Below are 22,081 nucleotides of genomic sequence, written 5' to 3'. Positions count from 1 at the left end.
GCAATGAATTAAAGTAAGAAAGCCTGGCCACAGGCCCCAACACACTTTCTTCAAGGCTTCAATAACATGTTTAGTTTGAATTGGAAGTGGAGATGCAAGTGTCATGTGAAGAATGGGTACTTGATGAGGTTCCTAAATAAAGCTAAATTAGTTGATCTTTTCAAGTTTGATGATTTTAATTTGTTGGGAACTGGGGCTGTTATCAATGTGCAGAGCTGGTATTTTGATAGTCAAGCTATTCAAGGTTGCACACCGTGTGGGTGAAATTTGGCATTCCTGAATGTTTTGGACTTTTTTTTCCTAGCATACTTTTCTTTGAGTTTGCTTTGTATGATTGTTGGCTTGCTCAATAGATTGTAGGCTTGGCATATAGGTGTGCTCACCTATTTGCATATCTACAGAAGCTAATTTATTCGCAATTCACTAAAATTTGAAGTTACGCTTATTTTTTTAGTCTCCTACCCCCTCCCACCCCCACCTAGTCGACCGCATCGATCCTTTCACCAGCTTTCAGGAACATGTTATTCATTTATCTCAAAAAAGAATAGATTATCTACTAATGAGCGAATCTCAACATATATTGATCTAACGGTCGAGCACGTGACGCTTCACTAAATCTTAGTCGACTGAGATTTAGCAAACTCTGTGTTTGCATGCATCCGCCACGTCCTATGTATCCAAGTGTGCGCTCCATATGACGGATGGTGATCGCAGACGAATCTGTTAAAATTGCTCTTAGGGACTGAAGTATTGTGTTGTATCATCTTTCGGAGGATTTTCATCGTTTTTTTGTGTTTCTTCTTCCTCCCCTTATCTTTACAGGCGCAGAGCACTCCCCTGTAAGAAATGGCAATATGCCAGCATCCTGTTCGTTTGCAGAAATGCCCAATTCTCATGTCAATTAACACGAGAATGTAGCTGCAGGAAATGTAGGGTCGTCGTAGTTGAGCTATAATCATCTGATAATAATTCAGAACCCTGCAAGCAGAAACCGACTGCTCCTGTCATCATGGAGAGCACCTCTGCGGCCAAATTGCCACACCCATCACACCCTCTGCAGACAACCCAACCGTTGCACCAATCCGCGCCAGTACCGGCGAGCGAGTCCATCTGGTCGCCCGTCTCCGATCACCAGTAGTCGTCGCAGGAGCACTTGCCGTCGACGAAATGGTGGAACCGAGAAGCATCACGAAGAATGATCTGCCGCCCACACAGAGCCGAAACGTGCTTGATCACCTCATGGCAGTCCCTGCACATCCTGGTGTTCTTGACCACCCTAACGGGCGCCCGGCTCTTGTCCGACCGGATCAGCCCGTAGACGACGGCGAGCTTCTCGGTGTGGCAGAGCAGCAGCCGCTCCTTCTCCTCCTCGGGGACGTCGTAGGCGATGCAGCCGGTGTCCGGCACGTACCCCACCATCCTGATCTGGGACACCAGCCGGCTCATCTCGCCGTATATCTCCGGCGTCTCCGGGTGCGGCGGCGACCCGCCGTCGACCTCGAAGACGTGGACGCTCCGCCCGGCCTGCGTCCAGCTCCACCCCGGCCTCGCGTCCACGCCTCTCGCCTTCATGGCGTACTTGAGGCTCTCCGCCTCGTCGAACATCCGGTGCTGCTCGTACAGGCTCATCATCGCCAGGTAGTTGGCCGAGTTGTGCGGCTCCAGCCTGAAGAGGTGCCTCGCCGCGGACTCCGCGAGGTCCAGGTTGCCGTGGATGGCGCAGCCGGTGAGGAGCGCGCCCCACGAGCTCGCCCCGGGCTCGCCCGGCGACCGCTCGATGAAGGCCATCGCCTCGTCGAGGTACCCGCGGCGAGCCAGCAGGTCGACCATGCAGGCGTGGTGCTCGGCCGTCGGCGCCACGCCGTACTTGGCCTCCATGTTGTCGAAGTACTCCCAGGCTTCGGTGACCAGGCCCATGGATCGGCAGGCGGTGAGCAGCGCCGTGAAGGTGATGCCGTCCGGCTTCAGCCCCGACCGCCACATGTCGTGGAACAGCGCCGCCGCCTCGTGCGCCTGCCCGTGCACGGCCAGCCCGGTGAGCATCGCGTTGCAGCACACCAGGTTCTTGCCCTGGACCCGGCCGAACACCCGCTTGGCGCTCGTCAGGCTCCCGGCCTTCGCGTACATGTCGACGAGCGCTGTGGAGACGACGACCTCGCCGTCGTAGGCTCGCCGCAGCGCGAAGCAGTGCAGCTCCTTGCCCTTGTTCAGGAGGGCGAGGCCGGCGCAGGCCCGGAGCAGGACCAGCATGGTGACCAGGCTCGGCTGGACGCCGTCCTGCTGCATCTCGGAGAAGAAGGTGAATGAGCCCTGGTAGTCGCCGCTGTGGCAGCTCCCGGAGATCAGTGAGGTCCAGGAGACCACGTTGGGCGCCACGCCGGCGGCCTTGATCTGCCGGAGCAGCAGCATCGCTTGCGAGCTCAGCCCGTTCATGGCGTACCCGGTGATCAGCCCGTTCCAGGTGGTCACGTTCGGGTCGAGCCGGTGCCGCTTCATGGTCTCCACGAGCTCCAGCGCCCTGTCGAACTGCCCGGCGTTCGCGTGCCCCGCGACGAGCGAGTTCCAGGTGGCCAGGTTCCGGTGCTCCAATCCGTCGAACACCCTCTGCGCGAGGTCGAGGCGGCCGCACTTGGCGTACATGTCCACCAGCGCCGTCCCCGTGTACGCGTCCGGCGCGAGGCCGTGCCGGAGGAAGAAGCCGTGGACCTCCGTGCCGTGGCCGAGGAACCCCGAGTTGGCCACCGACTTGAGCAGGCTGGACACGGTGGCGGCGTCCGGCGACAGGCCCTGCTCCAGCATCCTCCCGACGACGGCGAGCGCCTCCCGGTCGCGGCCGTGGCGCGCGCAGCCGGAGAGCACGGTGTTCCAGGTGGCGAGCGTAGGCTCAGCCACCGCCGACGTCTCGGCGTCCCTCGCCATGCGCCCCGCGAGCTCCAAGGCGTCGTCCACCAGCCCGAGCCGGACGCAGCACGCGATCACCGCGTTCCACGCGACGACGCCAGCGCCGGTCGTCCGCAGCAGCACCGTGGTCGCCGCCGCCACGTCGGCGCCCTCGGCGTACATGCCGGCGAGGAACCCGGGCACGAGCGGGTGCGCGTCGACGAGGCCGGCCCGGAGCGCGTGCGCGTGCACGGCCCGCCCCTCCCGCCGTCTCCCGGCGCGGCCGCACGCGTGGAGCGCCCGCGCGCACGCGTACCCGTCGGCGGCCACCCCGCGCGCCCGCATCTCCCGGAACGCGCCGATCGCTCCGTCCCAGTCCCCCGCCTCCGCCAGCATCGCCACCTGCTTGTTCCACAGCACCGCGTCCTTCCAGTCCTCGCCGTCCCCCTCGGCCAGAAGCCTCCGGCCAGACGCCCCACGGCCCAGCCGCTCGAGCAGGTCCGCGAGCGCGCACGCCACGTGCGGCTCCCGCGTCGCGTGGCCCGCCCTCACGGCCAGTGAGTGCAGCTGCGGCGCGAGCCTCCGGGCCGCCGCGATATCGGTGCGCTCCGCTTCCGGAGACTTCTCGGCCTCGCCGTGGAGCAGGTCGCCGCATTGGCGCAGCAGGGAGAGCAGGAACCGGGCGTCGCGGAACGAGGAGTCGTCCCCGGCTCGTAGCGCGGCGGAGATGGGGGACTCGGCTCTGAGGAGTGACGGCGAGTAGGCTCCACGCGAGGGTCTCTGGCTGGGAGGCGCGGCGTAGTGGTGGTGGTGCTGGTGGGGAGTGGGGAGCGCCGGGAGGGAGATGGCCTGCGCCATTGGAGTCGGAGTCGGAGGGAGAAGAGCTCCGCGGGTAATGTTGCGGATAATGTAAAGGACAGTGACGGGGGTTCGAGTGAGGTAATTACATTATGGGCCGGGCTGGACAGTTCTGCCCTGGTTTTTTTTTCTTTCTTTCTTTCAAACAGACCTCTAAATAAATGCCCAAGTTTGCCTTAAAAATGCCCGAGTCAATGCCGGTTTCAAACGCGCAGGAAATGAACAGGCACTTTCAAATTTAAAAATAGAAAAAAATTGGGCAGAGGATCCACAATCCGACTTTAGCGGCACGAGGGTGCAGGAGGAGGAGGAGAAAGGAAGTGCAAAAGTTGGAGGCGACGAGGCGGTGATGAACGAGTTGAGCCAATCAGGTAGCCGAGGTGGTCGTATGTGAGCCGAGGGTTTGCGCGTTGTCGCCGGCCTTTATTCAAAGACTATCATGCCTCCAACCATAGAATCCAGACGAACAAATCTCCTCTTCGACTCAATGTGGTGGTCGTATGTGAGCTCTAGAGCAATAGTTCCCTTTTCAGCGCCTTGTCCATCATTTTATTTCCAATCAATGAGGTGGAGTCACGATACAAGCTTGCACGATGTCGCGGCACACCAAAAGCAGAACCATACATCCCTATATATATTTAGCCACATCTCAGGTATGTTAGCGACTACACAATTCCAGGTTATCACATCAACCAAACAAACACAACTGTCATCTTGACACAACCGTAACCTATCAAAATCAACAGAGTCGTCCGCCAAAATGGACGACGGCGAGGTGACGGCAAAATGGACGACGCCGTGGAGGCCGAGCGACGCTCAATCCTCCTCGCCGGAGCTGCACAGGTCGACGAACTTCGCCGCCAGATCCGCGCGGATGCGGCGCCACTCCTCGGCCTTCTCGTTGGCGGCGACGTTGGCGGCGACCGCCTGCCGCCACTCGAGGTCTTCGAGCTCCTCGGCGTGGCGCTGGCGCTGGCGCTCCGCCTCCTTGCGCACGCTCCGCTCGGCGATGGCGGCCGCAACGGCGTCGACGTCCGCGACGTAGTCCTCGGGCCCGACGACTCCGCGGCGGCCGAGCGGAACGAGCTTCTCGGGCTCCTCCTTCACGGGGATGAAGGCGAACGGCGCCGGCTCCTCCTCGTCCTCCGACCACTCCCTCTTCACGGGGAGAAAGCCCGCGCCGGAGCACGAGGAGGATCCGGCGTAGGAAGACCTCGCGGAGGAGAAGGACGCGCGCCGGCGGTCGTACTCCTCCGTCTCACGGCAGTTGAAGCTCGCCGGCGGCGGCATCCCGTGGTTGGTCCACTTCCGGGCGCCGCGCTTCCTCGCGCCGTCCGACCGGACGCACCGCTCGCGCTCCGGGTCCCTCTCGCCGCCGGATCTGCGGCCGGAGCCGCGTCCGGAGCTCCACATTCGGCCCCACATGGCGGCTGGAGGCGGGGCGGGTGGTCGCCGGCGGCGAGAAATGTAGAGAGGGGAAAGGGAAATCGGGTGGCTCGCGGCGGCGGGGGGATAGGGTTTGGACCCGCAAACGAGTCGCGGAACCGCAGTTACAGTGCTCGGGGCGTGCGGTTTGCGGGCTGCGGCAAAAAAAATTACGGGCCGGGCGAGTATGCGGGCTCTCTTCTGGCCGGAAAAATGGACCGAGCCCGCATACTCGCCGGAATTTTACGGGTTCGCGCATTTTGCGGGGTCTGCTAGAGTTGCTCTAACGCTGCACTGCAGCCACCACTGGACCGCCTCCAAGCATCAGCGAGCGGAACTTGCCTCTGTGAGAGAGGAGTGCCCTGCCAGGAAAGACACGCCGGAGTTGCTTCACACACTCCACTGCTAGAGCAACTAGATAGATGTGGAGTGGATCGAGGCTTGATGCCGCCGTCAGTCGCACAAGCTTTGGCCGGTGATGTCATCCGACCGCGGCGAGGGGAGATAGCGGAGAAAGCGAATCGAATGAGACTCCCGTCCGGACGATGCAGGGGGCATCATGTTAGTACGTTTCATGTAGCTGTATTCAACAATTTGCCGACCACCGCATACATATTTTGCATGTGATCTTGATATCACAATTTATGTCAACTCACTTTATATGCTTAAAAAAACTTCAAAATTTGCTCATCCATGGTGTATTAAGACATATCATATCCTTATAAGTTTACAGTAATTTCAAACAATCTCTCCACTAGATTGCACAATGAATCAGCTGTTACTAGGGACGACACTAGGTAGTCATTTTAAATTTGCGAAATGGCATCCTTTTTATCATTTTAAAATTGTGCAACTACACATTGCTTATGCAATTGCATGTTTTGGTCAATTAAAAATCGTGTAACTAATATAGTTGTATGCTACTTGTTTTTCAACAGACCAATTACGTCACGCATTTGGTCGTGTAAGACTTGTTTTAATGTCCCCCCTTTGTGTATTAGCGACGTTATATTGTATTGCGGCAGATTGCGGCCGTGAACTAAGGGATAAGAAGAAACATTTCTCAAAAAAAAGTTATTACTCCCTTCGATTCATATTAATTGAACTAAATCAGTATTGTCAAAAAAATTGTATTAAATCAGCGTCAATTAATATGAATCGGAGGTAGTAGTATTTTTTTTAATCTTTTCTTTTTGAAACATGCAGTTCCTTCTTAATTTTCCCATTGAGAAGGGGCTAAAAGTTCTTACACTTCACTAATACCAGACAAGAAGAGAAGAAACAACGGAGAAGTCTGCTAGACAGATACCAAACAGAGTATAGTTTCACCGGCGCCGGCCGCCCTGTCATACCTTGGTGCACCAGCCTCCTTAATTACCATCTTGAGCGTCCGAACAATGGTGGAACAAAGCAACGAGGCGGCCGGCTTGCGGCTTGGGCTTGGGCTCCATGACCGTCAGCGCAGCTGCGCCGCCGACCTCCAGACCAGCGGCACGCGGCCCTCACGGTCCCGGGCGAGCCGCTCCTGCGCGCCGCCGCGGAGCTTCTCGAGCCGCGGCGCGTCGCTCTGGTGCATCACGAACACCTTGAGCACGTTGAACAGTGCGCCCGCCACCCACAGCACGCTCCCGCACAGGCTAATCCACCTCTCGCTCTCGCTTTCCCTCTCGCCTGGCAGGGTGGGCTCACGCCGGCGGTGGAGGGCGGCGGCGACGAGGAAGAGCAGGCTGCCGAGGAGGACGGGGACCTGCACGCTGGACTGCAGCAGCTGCGCGCGGCCGTCGGCGCGCTCGTACACCTGGCACGAGCTGAGCACCGAGCCCAGCAGCCACAGTGCCGCGCCCGCCAGCAGCGCGTCGGCAGCGCGCCTCTCCAGCTTGTCGCCCTGTTCAGACCACCAGCAGAATACACAACGAGCAGTAGTTAGTCACCGGCGGCGATCAGCGGCCCATGCGTCCTTGCGTTTGCCGACGGTCGACACTCACTCACCTGGGAGAAGAGCTGCAGCGCGAGGCCGACGATGGCGAGGACGCAGCCTGCGGCATGGAGCGCGGGCGCGAGGAACTCGACGATGCCGAGCTGGGGGTCGAACCGGGCGAGCCCGACGCGGCAGTCCACGCCGGCGAGGTGCGCGCCCAGGTCGTGCGCGTTCACGGCCGCCACCACCGCCAGCGCCACGCCGGCCACGGCGAGCCCGGCGTCCGTGGCGCCGACGCCGCCCTCGGACGCGCACAGCGCCGCGAGCCCCGCGGCCAGGAGCAGGGTGCCGAACATGTACGCGCCGGCGTTGATGTACTCCCACCGCCGCACCGCCAGCGCCGGCCCGTACAGCCGCGCCTCCCTCGCCGTCGCCAGCTTCACCATGGCCCCGACCGACCCACCGACCGGATGCAAGCGGGGCAGACTCCCTCGGCGGCTCCGTCGACGCGTCACGGCGAGCGGTGCGAGTGGAAAGTAAAGTAGCGAGAAACCGCCGCGATCGAGAGTCAATGCGGTGGGTTGGGAACTTGGGATGCGTAGGCGGAGTTTGGAACGAGTGTGCGTGGCGCTTTGCATGGCGCGTCTGGCCCTACAGGTGGTCCGTGCTCCCCTCACAGGTGGACATTGACGAAGGGAAACGGGGACAGAGCACCTGGATGCCATGCGACATGTGGCAATGCCCTACTCTGTTTTTGTGTCACCTACTCACCTGCTCACGTTAGGTGAGATCAAAGATCAACCTCAAAATTTCATATTTAGACATTTTGAAAAAATCTGAAATTATTGACAACGTGGGGTATATCTACAACTCCGAAAAAATCAGCTCAAAACTCAATCTACATTTTCAAAAAAGACAAATTCGAATATGAATAGGGGCTGCTTTGGGTGAATAGTACTTTGACACTATTCACGTCTAATGTTGTCTTTTTTGTTTCTATTAATGTAGGTCGAATTAGGAGCTGAAACATTTTGAGGTTGTACATGAACTACTTATGTATGTCTACACTTTTTTTAAAATGTTTGAGCATATAGACTCATTGATCTTACCTAATGTGAGATCTCACACAAATCTCCCCCTATTTTTGCTCACCGGGGCAGAGGAGAACATGTGGCATGCCATGTTGAACAAACACAAATTTATGGTCTCCTGTGATTCATAGGGTAAAAAATTCATAGAAATAGAAAAGTCATAGAAAACAAAATGACATGTATCTCAAATCCTATAAATAAGAATTGAAAATGGAATGTCCCCTGGTACACATCATAGGATTTTTTCCCCATAGATTAGACTAAATATTTTTCTATGAAATGTGAAGGATAGGAAGAATTTCTTCATAAAAATATAAGTCTATTCCTACAAACCAAAATGGTCTAAAGGAAATGGAATTCCTATAAAATTCCTGCAAACCAAAGGAGGCCTAAACAAGTTATGTGTTTGTTCAATGTTAAATTTCTTTAAATTTGTTAAGTCTGCAGAATATGTTAACATCTAGAATATCAAAATAGTCTCATGAGATGTTTTCTGAAACATGTTTTCATAGTATGTGTATTTTTTGTTGTAGATCTTAACACTTTTTGTATAGAGTTGGTCGACCTTAAACAAGTTTGACATAGTACAACTCGATAACATTAATTATTATAAAACAGGGGGAGTACTGGTTTAGTCTATTTTCTTATACTACCGCTTACGGGTACCAAATGTTCGGAAAGATATCATGTGATAGCATGCCACAAAAAAAGAATCAACTTTTGCATGTTTCAACAAAATTAATTTTTTTGAACGTTCATAATACATGTATGTACTATCCATAAAAAATCAAATCCAAATTCAAAATACACTTGAAGAAACAAATAAAACAAATCCACTCCATTCATATTTCCAATTTAGAGTTGATTTTTTAGAGATTGTAGACAAGTGTCTTGGAAACATTTAGAATTTTTCTGAACTTTCTAAAACAATAAAATTTCATTTTTCAAACATGCATTGTATCATGTGATGGTTGGTATCATCTAAATGTAACACCTTCTCACCACATGTTTACCACCTATGGGGTTCACTTGCACCTATGCATAGTTTCATTTAGCTGGCAAAGTAGAATCCATATTGTTTTAGTTGCTTAATTATTCGAGATTGAGCGATAACTATTTATTACTTAATGATAAATAACTTATTGCCTCCTCGTTACAAACATAAGGGCCAATTTACATACACACATGACTAATATCGTATTTGAACTTATATATTCTGAAAAGATACATGAATGTACAAAATGATGAGAAGTGCCAGCTGACAAAGGCGGGAGCCAAATTCGAGGACAAACCACCTCATACAATCTAGAGTTCCCTATTGTTTGCCAAAAAGGAAAAACGGATTATGACCATGCTATCCTCTATTAGGATATTTGTTAGCCTCGTACATAGTAAATAATTCATTGAGTATTTAAAAAACACTGCATATAAACACATTATAGTACATCCAAGTGCTACAGATTGTTTCCAATAATGAATGTGGTTTTCTCAACAACAAATAATAGTTCTTTGATTCTATTTAGGTAATTTTGGGTCCATTGAAATATCTCAGACCAACTATAAAAATAAAGTAATTTCAGAATAAATTTAGGTTCTAATTTAGCAACATTGCATTTGTAATGATGCATGCCTGAATTGTATCACAATCCATTTTAGCTAAAATGCATGTCGTTATTGCGTTAGATTTAAAAAATTCTTAAAGTTGTATTTCTAAATGTTGTATCACTGAAAAACTGTGTAGACTTAGTGGAATATATATATATCTATATATATATATATATATATATATATATATAAGTGGAAATTTTTTATATAAAAACAAGGCCACCAATTCCATAGCGCGCAGTTATGAAATGTGAGTGTCATTGCACAGTCGCGCCTCCACCGCCGTCACCCATATTCACCATGGGCCCAGACAGATCAAAGGCGGCCAAGCAGAGTTCCGGGATCCTTCGTCGATGCATTACTATGAATGTGAAGTAACTAGCTGCAATCGGGAGTAAATGTGGTGGTGGGACTTGGGAGCGGATATTGATGCATCAGTGACGTTCGGAAGGAGTGCGCATGGCGCCGTGCATTGGGAGACGACCAAACATTTGGTCTCCGCTCCGCTCCCAGGTGGACGTCTTTTTGATCAAGGGAAATGGTTGCATGCAAACAAAATCGAAATAGAAAATCATGTATGTAGATATATCTAGAAAATCTAGCCACGCAAATGCGTGTGTCATTCTACTAGTTGTTGATGAAATAAACTATCATGTGTTTCAGCCAGTGCAAAAAAATTCATATCAGACAGTGGTGTTGATGAGTCTTTGCACCAAATGTGAATGAAATACAAAAGCAGTTTAGGGTCAAGTAGTAGAGACACTGCAGATTTCTTGGTAGCAACAACATGTTGAGCTATATCTCGAATGATTTCAACTAGCGTGTTAGAGTCTTTACAGGCTCCATTAGTTTCTTCAGTCTTTTTCTCCGGACTAGGACGAGGACCACTGACAGTAGGAGACTTGGTGTTTTGCCTCTGCGAAGATGTTGGCATGTTGGTGAACTCATTCCGACCACTTGCAAAAATGCCTATGTATTGCCAGAAGCAACTGAGATACCAATAGTGCACTGGAAGGTAGTAGGTGCAGGCACTAAATATTTTGGCATCAAAGATTAGTGTGCATCATTGTTTTCCTTGAAGAGCTTGCTTCAGTAGGCATAGGCTTCAAGGCCTTCTTCTTATGCTGTGACTTCTTTGGAGCTAGTGAGCTTGGCCCAGCTTCAGGACGCACTGGCAGCTTCGGCATCCTTTTGGGACTTTTTCCTCAACTTGGTCAGATGCTTCTTCCATTCAGTGGGAAATTCTTCACCACGGTGAATGCTTGTGGAGTTTGGTGTCACACCTTCTTCAGGCGGAGGATGTTTTTGAGGCCTGATTCGATCATAGGTGGCTTCATAACAAAGGCTACCATGCAGCACTTGGTAACATAGCGATAATTCAACCATTCTTTCGCCCAATACATCTTGATAATTTGCAGATGAGTATTTCGCCGAGTTTCTGTTTCAGGTTTTTTGGAAGTGCAATAACCACCATAAAGTTCATCTAGAATTTCAAATGTGCTTTGACTACTAAACAATGCGTGGATCGTCGGAGCGAATTAGATGATCGGGCCGAGGGTTTTCCCCTCTTCCCCTCGCTCTCTTTTCCTTAATATTCACCGTTGAGTCATCAAAGTCATCAACTAATTGAGAGGGGCTCGGCCGGCCCGGTAGCCCTACGCTACTGGTGCTTTCAAAGGCGAAGCTCTCGTCTTTGGCGACCAGCAAACGGAGGGCTAAAACATGTAGTTTTGAAGCAAGGGATGAGCGCGAAAGCCGTTGCGCTTTCGTACACACGCATACGTTTTCTTGCTGGGGCGAACACGGATTTCTCTCTAAAGGCGAAGAAAAAGAAGTGGGCGAACACTCGGCCCAGTGGGCGAACATGCCGGCTCTGGGGTGAAGAGCTCTTTCTTATTTCCTCGTTTCAAAATGTTCTTGTAATTATTTTGGTCGGCCATGTTCTTCAACTAAGGTCTTTGATAAATTTGAAGAGGTTTGAGGATTTTTCTCTAGTAATGCTGTAAATGAATTCAGACTATGAGAACCGTTTGATTCGGCTGTAGACATGTTGAAAGGACCTGGGTGTCCCCTAGGGGGGGGGTGAGTAGACGGTTTAAAAGCAATTACGGTTTTGGCTTGAATAGATGTGGAATAAAACTAGCATTTAATTTATCAAGCACAGAAACTAAATAAGGTAGGCTCAACTATGTTCCGTTCCATAAACCAAAAATACCAAAAATATTAATTTACCGTTTATGCATCTATATCAGATCTCACTTTGCAAATAACCGTGAAGGGATTGACAACCCCTTTATCGCGTAGGGTGCAAGTTGGTGTTTGTTTGTGCATGTATTCGGTGGCTTGTGCGTTGTCCCCTACTGGATTGATACCTTGGTTCTCAAAACTGAGGGAAATACTTACTCTACTTTGCTGCATCACCCTCTTCAAGGAAAAAACTAACGCAAGCTCAAGAGGTAGCAAGCCCAAATGTAGGACGGATCTGGCGCGGTTCGGACACACTCGAGCACGTCTGCCTGACAAGCCCGACCCTCCACCAACCCCATTCTATCCCCACAAAAACACCCCAATCAAAAAACCCTAGCTCATCTCACTGCTCTCCCGCTTTGTCTCTTCTTCTCCCCTACTCCAATTTCTCCGATTCCGATCCACTCCGACGACTCCGGCGACTATGTCAAGCTCTGGCAGCCACTTTGACTCGGACCTCAATGTCGACGAGGAGCTGGCCCTCCGCATTGCCCTCAAGAGCTACAAGGTGCACACAGGGTGCGGTTCCAGATCTGCCGCCTCGCTTTTCCCCCGCCGACGCAATGAGGACGCCGGAGCTGGTTCCTCCTGGCCCGCGTGCATCTCAGTGAGGGTTGCGCAATCTGCGCCACCCTACGTCGTCTCCTGCCCCGACCGGCCGCCGCTCCACGCGAGCAGCGGTTGCTACCTCTTGAGCACTGTGTTGGTTTTCCCTTGAAGAGGAAAGGGTGATGCAGTAAAGTAGCGTAAGTATTTCCCTCAGTTTTTGAGAACCAAGGTATCAATCCAATAGGAGACCACGCTCAAGTCCCTCGTACCTACACAAAAAAATAAGAACCTTGCAACCAACGCGATAAAGGGGTTGTTAATCCCTTCACGGCCACTTGCAAAAGTGAGATCTGATAGAGATGATAAGATAATATTTTTGGTATTTTTATAATAAAGACTAAAACTAAAGAAATCAAAATAAACGGTGCTAGAAATAACGGGAGATTAATATGATAGAGAATAGACCCGAGGGCCATAGGTTTCACTAGTGGCTTCTCTCAAGATAGCATAAGTATTACGGTGGGTGAACAAATTACTGTCGAGCAATTGATAGAATTGAGCATAGTTATGAGAATATCTAGCCATGATCATGTATATAGGCATCACGTCCGTGACAAGTAGACCGACTCCTGCCTGCATCTACAACTATTACTCCACACATCGACCGCTATCCAGCATGCATCTAGAGTATTAAGTTCATAAGAACAGAGTAACGCATTAGGCAAGATGACATGATGTAGAGGGATAAACTCAAGCAATATGATATAAACCCCATTTTTTTATCCTCGATGGCAACAATACAATACGTGTCGTTTCCCCTTCTGTCACTGGGATCGAGCACCGCATGATTGAACCCAAAGCTAAGCACTTCTCCCATTGCAAAAAGATCAATCTAGTAGGCCAAACCAAACTGATAATTCGAAGAGACTTGCAAAGATAACAAATCATACATAAAAGAATTCAGAGGAGATTCAAATATTGTTCATAGATAATCTTGATCATAAACCCACAATTCATCGGATCTCGACAAACACACCGCAAAAAAGAGTTACATCGAATAGATCTCCGAGAGAATCAATGAGAACTTTGTATTGAGATCCAAAGAGAGAGAAGAAGCCATCTAGCTAATAACTATGGACCCGAAGGTCTAAGGTAAACTACTCACACATCATCGGAGAGGCTATGGTGTTGATGTAGAAGCCCTCCGTGATCGATGCCCCCTCCGGCGGAGCGCTGGAAAAGGCCCCAAGATGGGATCTCACGGGTACAGAAGGTTGCGGCGGTGGAAACAGGGTTTCGTCATGCTCCTCGATGTTTTTGGGGTATAAGAGTATATATAGGCGATGGAAGTCGGTCAGGGGAGCCACGAGGGGCCCACGAGGGGGAGGGCGCGCCCAGGGGGGCAGGCGTGCCTCCCTGCCTTGTGGCTTCCTCGTGTGTTTCTTGACGTCCACTCCAAGTCCTCTGGATCACGTTTGTTCCAAAAATCACGCTCCCGAAGGTTTCATTCCATTTGGACTCCGTTTGATATTCCTTTTCTGCAAAACACTGAAATAGGCAAAAAAACAGCAATTTGCACTGGGCCTTGGGTTAGTAGGTTAGTCCCGAAAATAATATAAAAGTGTATAATAAATCCCATTAAACATCCAAAACAGAATATATAATAGCATGGAACAATCAAAAATTATAGATACGTTGGAGACGTATCAAGCATCCCCAAGCTTAATTCCTGCTCGTCCTCGAGTAGGTAAATGATAAAAACAGAATTTTTGATGTGGAATGCTTCCTAGCATATTCTTCAATGTAATTCTCTTTATTGTGGCATGAATATTCAGATCCGAAAGATTCAAGACAAAAGTTTAATATTGACATAAAAATAATAATACTTCAAGCATACTAACTAAGCAATTATGTCTTCTCAAAATAACATGGCCAAAGAAAGTTCATCCCTACAAAATCATATAGTTTGGTCATGCTCCATTTTCGTCACACAAGAATGCTCTCATCATGCACAACCCCGATGACAAGCCAAGCAATTGTTTCATACTTTAGTAATCTCAAACTTTTTCCAACTTTCACGCAATATATGAGCGTGAGCCATGGATATAGCACTATGGGTGGAATAAAATATGATGATGGGGGTTATGTGGAGAAGACAAAAAAGGAGAAAGTCTCACATTGACGCGGCTAATCAACGGGCTAGGGAGATGCCCATCAATTGATGTCAATGCAAGGAGTAGGTATTGCCATGCAACGGATGCACTAGAGCTATAAATGTATAAAATCTCAACAAAAGAAACTAAGTGGGTGTGCATCCAACTTGCTTGCTCACGAAGACCTAGGGCATTTGAGGAAGCCCATTGTTGGAATATACAAGCCAAGTTCTATAATGAAAAAAATCTCACTAGTATATGAAAGTAACAAAACAAGAGACTCTCTATCATAACATCAGGGTGCTACTTTGAAGCACAAGTGTGGAAAAAGGATAGTAGCATTGTCCCTTTATATATATATATATATATATATATATATATATATATATATATATATATTATATATATATATATGGGCCTTTCTTTTTTTATTTGGCCCCCTTTTTTTGGGACAATGCTCTATGAATAATGATCATCATACTTCTATTTATTTACAACTCGATGATTACAACTCGATACTAGAACAAAGTATGACTCTATATGAATGCTGCCGGCGGTGTACCGGGATGGGCAATGAATCAAGAGTGACATGTATGAAATAATATGCATGGTGGCTTTGCTACAAATACGATGTCAACTACATGATCATGCAAAGCAATATGACAATGATGAAGCGTGTCATAATAAATGGAACGGTGGAAAGTTGCATGGCAATATATCTCGGAATGGCTATGGAAATGCTAATAGGTAGGTATGGTGGCTGTTTTGAGGAAGATATAAGGAGGCTTATGTGTGATAGAGCGTATCGTATCACGGGGTTTGGATGCACCGGCGAAGTTTGCACCAACTCTCAAGGTGAGAAAGGGCAATGCACGGTACCGAAGAGGCTATCAATGATGGAAGGGTGAGAGTGCGTATAATCCATGGACTCAACATTAGTCATAAAGAACTCACATACTTATTGCAAAAATCTACAAGTCATCAAAAACCAAGCACTACGCGCATGCTCCTAGGGGGATAGATTGGTAGAAAAAGACCATCGCTCGTCCCCGACCGCCACTCATAAGGATGACAGTCAAAGAACACCTCATGTTTCAAATTTGTTACACAACGATTACCATACGTGCATGCTACGGGACTAGCAAACTTCAACACAAGTATTTCTCAAATTCACAATTACTCAACTAGCACAACTTTAATATCACTACCTCCATATCTCAAAACAATCATCAAGTATCGAACTTCTCTTAGTATTCAATGCACTTTATGTGAAAGTTTTTATTATACTAATCTTGGATGCATATCATATTAGGACCAATTTTATAACCAAAGAAAATTGCCATGCTGTTCTAAGAAACTCTCAAAATAATATAAGTGAAGCATGAGAGATCAATAATTTCTATAAAATAAATCCACCACCGTGCTCTAAAAAGATATAAGTGAAGCACTAGAGCAAAAACTATATAGCTCAAAAGATATAAGCGAAGCACATAGAGTATTCTAATAAATTGCGAATCATGTGTGTCTCTCTCAAAAGGTGTGTACAGCAAGGATAATTGTGGCAAAATAAAAAGGAAAGACTCAAATCATACAAGACGCTCCAAGCAAAACACATATCATGTGGTGAATAAAAATATAGCATCAAGTAAAGTTACCGATGGACGAAGACGAAAGAGGGGATGCCTTCCGGGGCATCCCCAAGCTTAGGATTTTGGTTGTCCTTGGATTTTAACTTGGGGTGCCTTGGGCATCCCCAAGCTTAGGCTCTTGCCACTCCTTGTTCCATAATCCATCAAATCTTTACCCAAAACTTGAAAACTTCACAACACAAAACTCAACAGAAAATCTCATGAGCTCCGTTAGCGAAATAAAACAAACCACCACCTTAAGGTACTATAATGAACTCATTATTTATTTATATTGGTGTTAAACCCACTGTATTCCAACTTCTCTATGGTTCATAAGCTCCGTTACTAGCCATAGATTCATCAAAATAAGCAAACAACACACGAAAAACAGAATCTGTCAAAAACAGAACAGTCTGTAGTAATCTGTATCTAACGCAAACTTCTGTAACTCAGAAAAATCTACCAAAATAGGAAGACCTAGATAATTTGATTATTGATCTACTGCAATTGTAATTAGTATTTTATCACGTTGTGGTGATTTTAAACAATTGTTTTCGTGAACATAAAGTTTCTGTTTTTTCAGCAAGATCAAATAACTATCACCCAAGAAGATCCTATAGGTTTTACTTATCGCAAACACTAATTAAAACATAAAAACAAATCTAACCAGAGTCTAGATCAAATATTTATTGCTAAACAGGAACAAAAAGCAAGGAACTAAAATAAATTTGGGTTGCCTCCCAACAAGCGCTATCGTTTAACGCCCCTAGCTAGGCATAAAAGCAAGGATAGATCTAGGTATTGTCATCTTTAGTATGCAATTCTTCAATAGAACACCTATAACCCTTAGGAGTTTCTTTCTTCTTATTGATTATCAAACTCTTAGGCAAGAAATCAAGAAATTCATTTGTATCAAACGGTTCCTTAATGATAGCAAAAAAATCGGGGTGAACACTTATTGATTTGAGATCTGAAGTTTCCTTATTGGAAGATTCACCTTTATTTTTAGGAACATACATAAGTTTGGCAATTTTGGTGGGAGGATTTGGAGTATTTCTTACTGAAGAAAAAGCGGACCCTAAGTTGGTGATAATACCCTCAAGCTTATCAATCCTAGTGGAATCTTGATCTATTTTTTCATTAACTATGGGTTCTTTTTCTTTAAAACTTTTCAGTGTAACTCCTACCTTAGATCCATATTTGGTGATTTGGTTGGGGATATTTTTATCCAAATTCTCAATCGACTCCACGGTAGCAACTTTGTTTTCAATAATTTCAAGCCTTTGCCACATGTTCCAAAGTTAACACAGTTCCATTAACCAAAAGAGGTGGTGAGCCAAACAAATCTATCATAGCATTATAAGAATCAAAAGTATGGCTACCCAAGAAATTCCCTCCGGTAATGGTATCAAGAATATATCTATTCCAAGGAGTGACGCCTACATAAAAATTGCGAAGAAGAACGGAAGTAGATTGCTTTCTAGCAGATTTATTTTGAGCATTGCAAATTCTATACCAAGCATCTTTTAGATTTTCTCCCTCCCTTTGTTTAAAATTAATAACTTCATTCTCGGGAGACAAAGGAGCAGATAAAGGACTAGCCATAACGATGAAGCAAGTGAAAAAGAGGCGAACGGAAAAAGAGGGCGAATAAAACGGCAAGGGTGAAGTGGGGGAGAGGAAAACAAGAGGAAAATTGCAAATAATGTAATGCGAGGGATAAGAGTTTGTGATGGGTACTTGGTATGTTTGGCTTGTGCATATAATCCCCGGCAACGGCGCCAGAAATCCTTCTAGCTACCTCTTGAGCACTGCGTTGGTTTTCCCTTGAAGAGGAAAGGGTGATGCAGTAAAGTAGCGTAATTATTTCCCTCAGTTTTTGAGAACCAAGGTATCAATCCAGTAGGAGACCACGCTCAAGTCCCTCGTACCTACACAAACAAATAAGAACCTTGCAACCAATGTGATAAAGGGGTTGTCAACCCCTTCACGGCCACTTGCACAAGTGAGATCTGATAGAGATGATAAGATAATATTTTTGGTATTTTTATGATAAAGACTAAAAGTAAAGAAAGCAAAATAAACGGTGATAGAAATAACAGGAGATTAATATGATAGAGAATAGACCCGGGGGCCATAGGTTTCACTAGTGGCTTCTCTCAAGATAGCATAAGTATTATGGTGGGTGAACAAATTACTGTTGAGCAATTGATAGAATTGAGCATAGTTATGAGACTATCTAGGCATGATCATGTATATAGGCATCACGTCCGTGACAAGTAGACCGACTCCTGCCTGCATCTACTACTATTACTCCACACATCGACCGCTATCCAGCATGCATCTAGAGTATTAAGTTCATAAGAACAGAGTAACGCATTAGGCAAGATGACATGATGTAGAGGGATAAATGATACGTCTCCAACGTATCTATAATTTTTTATTGTTCCATGCTATTATATTACCCGTTTTGGATGTTTATGGGCTTTATTATACACTTTTATATTATTTTTGGGACTAACCTATTAACCGGAGGCCCAGCCCAAAATGTTGTTTTCTTGCCTATTTCAGTGTTTCGAAGAAAAGGAATATCAAACGGAGTCCAAATAGAACGAAACCTTCGGGAGAGTTATTTTTGGAACGGAAGCAATCCAGGAGACTTGGAGTAGACGTCGGGGAAGCTTCCCCTGGGCGCGCCCCCACCCTCGTGGGCCCCTCGTGGCTCCCCTGACCGACTTCTTTCGCCTATATATGTCCATATACCCTAAAAACATCGGGGAACAGAATAGATCGGGAGTTCCGCCGCCGCAAGCCTCTGTAGCCACCAAAAACCAATCGGGACCCTGTTCCGGCACCCTGCCGGAGGGGGGATCCCTCACCTGTGGCCATCTTCATCATCCCGGCGCTCTCCATGATGAGGAGGGAGTAGTTCACCCTCGGGGCTGAGGGTATATACCAGTAGCTATGTGTTTGATCTCTCTCTCTCTCGTGTTCCTTATTTGGCACGATCTTGATGTATCGCGAGCTTTGCTATTATAGTTGGATCTTATGATGTTTCTCCCCCTCTACTCTCTTGTAATGGATTGAGTTTTCCCTTTGAAGTTATCTTATCGGATTGAGTCTTTAAGGATTTGAGAACACTTGATGTATGTCTTGCATGTGCTTATCTGTGGTGACAATGGGATATTCACGTGATCCACTTGATGTATGTTTTGGTGATCAACTTGCGGGTTCCGTTTGTGAACTTATGCATAGGGGTTGGCACACATTTTCGTCTTGACTCTTCGGTAGAAACTTTGGGGCACTCTTTGAAGTACTTTGTGTTGGTTGAATAGATGAATCTGAGATTGTGTGATGCATATCGTATAATCATACCCACGGATACTTGAGGTGACATTGGAGTATCTAGGTGACATTAGGGTTTTGGTTGATTTGTGTCTTAATGTGTTATTCTAGTACGAACTCTATGATAGATTGAACGGAAAGAATAGCTTCGTGTTATTTTACTACGGACTCTTGAATAGATCGATCCGAAAGAATAACTTTGAGGTGGTTTCGTACCCTACCATAATCTCTTCGCTTGTTCTCCGCTATTAGTGACTTTGGTGTGACTCTTTGTTGCATGTTGAGGGATAGTTGTATGATCCAATTATGTTATTATTGTTGAGAGAACTTGCACTAGTGAAAGTATGAACCTTAGGCCTTGTTTTCTAGCATTGCAATACCGTTTACGCTCACTTTTATCACTTGTTACCTTGCTGTTTTTATAAATTCAGATTACAAATACCTATATCTACCATCCATATTGCACTTGTATCACCATCCCTTCGCCGAACTAGTGCACCTAGACAATTTACCATTGTATTGGGTGTGTTGGGGACACAAGAGACTCTTTGTTATTTGGTTGCAGGGTTGCTTGAGAGAGACCATCTTCATCCTACGCCTCCCACGGATTGATAAACCTTAGGTCATCCACTTGAGGGAAATTTGCTACTGTCCTACAAACCTCTGCACTTGGAGGCCCAACAACGTCTACAAGAAGGTTGCGTAGTAGACATCAAGCAGTTTCTGGCGCCGTTGCCGGGGAGGTGAGTGCTTGAAGGTATATCTTTAGATCTTGCAATCAAATCTTTTTGTTTCTTGTTTTATCACTAGTTTAGTTTAAAAAAGAAAACTACAAAAAATGGAATTGAGGGTACCTCATATGCTTCATCTTTTTAATATCTTTCATGAGAATAAGGATTCCGATAATTGTGCTCAATTGCTAGAAGAAGAATGCACTAGAATGTTTGGCACTAAATATTTGAATGATGAGCATGATTGCAATGTTGTTAGTATGAATTCTTTGAATATCCATAGTACTAATGATGATTGCACTAGTCATGATGAAAATGTCTCTTATAAGCATGTCAACTTTTGTGGAGTGCATAGAGTTTGCAAGTACATACCAAATAGGGAAGATAGATTTTGCAAGAGGCATAAGTATTTAGAAACTAAATGGTTGCAAGAAAGGCTAGATGTTTGTGCTGAAAGATTCAATATTTATCGCCATCCTTGTGAACTTTGCAATGAACATGGTCATTTAAAGCTCCAATGTTATTTGTTTCATGATCAAATCGTGTCCAAAAATTATGATAACTTGATTACCCTTGAGCATCATAAAGAGCTTAGTCTTCTTTTGGGATATGAAGAAATGAAACGTATAACTGAGGGTATTCCAAAATTTAATCTTGATAAATTTCTTGATTTTGATCTAGAGGAAATTTATATGTATTGTGCGGTGAATTGCATTGAAAATCCTTATATTGCCAATTACATAAAGACAAGAAAACAAATGGAAGATGAAGAGAATACTAATGAAAGGGAAGAGACTTCCCAATATCCTCCTATTATTTCTTATGATGAATCAGGTAACGAGGAGGAGCCTTCTATTCAACCAATCGCATTAATAAGGAGCTCAAAAAAGAGGGTTAAACCCACACATGACGTGAAGAAAAAAAGAAAAGACGGAGAAGCAAAGGTAGAAAGATATCCCTCCCAAATAATGTTGCTCCTATTACTCATTGTGATGATGATAATTGCTATACTATTGGTGCTATTCATACTATTAATGATGAGAGTGATTATGCTTATGATATGAAAAGGCCCAAGCTTGGGGATGCTATGTTTGATGAGAATGACATGTTTGAGAATATATTTGCTGCAATTAATGTTTGTCCCAAGCTTGGGGATGCTATGTTTAACGAAGATGATATTTTTAGTCTCCCAAGTACGGATGAGCAAATTTATTATGATGATAGCATGCCTCCTACTTATGATGATTATTGTGATGATACTTATGCTATAAAAAGTAGTGATGACTATATTTATAAAACTTGTCATGATTATGATTACCCTTTTTCTGAACACTACTCTTTTAATGTGGAAACAATTTATAGTATTCGAGTCTCTTATGATACTCCCACTATTCCGGATGAGAAGAATTTTGCTTATGTGGAGAGCAATAAAATTTCTATGCAAGTAGATCATGAAAATAATGATTATGTGATGGTTATATTGTTTAATTCATTCATGATGCTACTGAAAATTATTATGAGGGAGGAATTTATGCTTGTAGGAATTGCAATAATATCAAGTTTCCTCTCTATGTGCTTAAAATTTCAAAGTTATGCTTGTTTTGCCTTCCTATGCTAGTTGATTATTGTTCCCATAAGTTGTTTTCTCAAA

General features: G+C 46.4%; 2 protein-coding genes across 2 annotated transcripts; both read right to left on the bottom strand.

Moving 5' to 3' along the window:
• Positions 1 to 916: 916 nt before the first annotated feature.
• On the bottom strand, positions 917 to 3,857 carry LOC109762104 (pentatricopeptide repeat-containing protein At4g01030, mitochondrial). Its single transcript, XM_020320923.4, has one exon. It carries the CDS (start codon positions 3,736 to 3,738, stop codon positions 1,129 to 1,131), a length of 2,610 nt encoding a protein of 869 aa, XP_020176512.1. The 5' UTR covers positions 3,739 to 3,857; the 3' UTR covers positions 917 to 1,128.
• A 2,365-nt stretch (positions 3,858 to 6,222) lies between these two features.
• On the bottom strand, positions 6,223 to 7,702 carry LOC109762113 (uncharacterized). The gene is made up of 2 exons (XM_020320933.4): positions 7,153 to 7,702; positions 6,223 to 7,048 (listed from the first exon to the last, which is right to left on the bottom strand). The coding sequence occupies exons 1-2, from the start codon at positions 7,525 to 7,527 to the stop codon at positions 6,620 to 6,622; spliced, it is 804 nt and encodes a 267-aa protein (XP_020176522.1). The 5' UTR covers positions 7,528 to 7,702; the 3' UTR covers positions 6,223 to 6,619.
• Between the last annotated feature and the right edge of the window lie 14,379 nt (positions 7,703 to 22,081).

This window comes from Aegilops tauschii, chromosome 1 (assembly GCF_002575655.3).
Source record: "Aegilops tauschii subsp. strangulata cultivar AL8/78 chromosome 1, Aet v6.0, whole genome shotgun sequence".
In the NCBI taxonomy this organism is placed as follows: Eukaryota; Viridiplantae; Streptophyta; class Magnoliopsida; order Poales; family Poaceae; genus Aegilops; species Aegilops tauschii.
The sequence above is the reverse complement of the archived record's forward strand: the minus strand, read 5'-3'. Positions and strand labels throughout refer to the sequence as shown.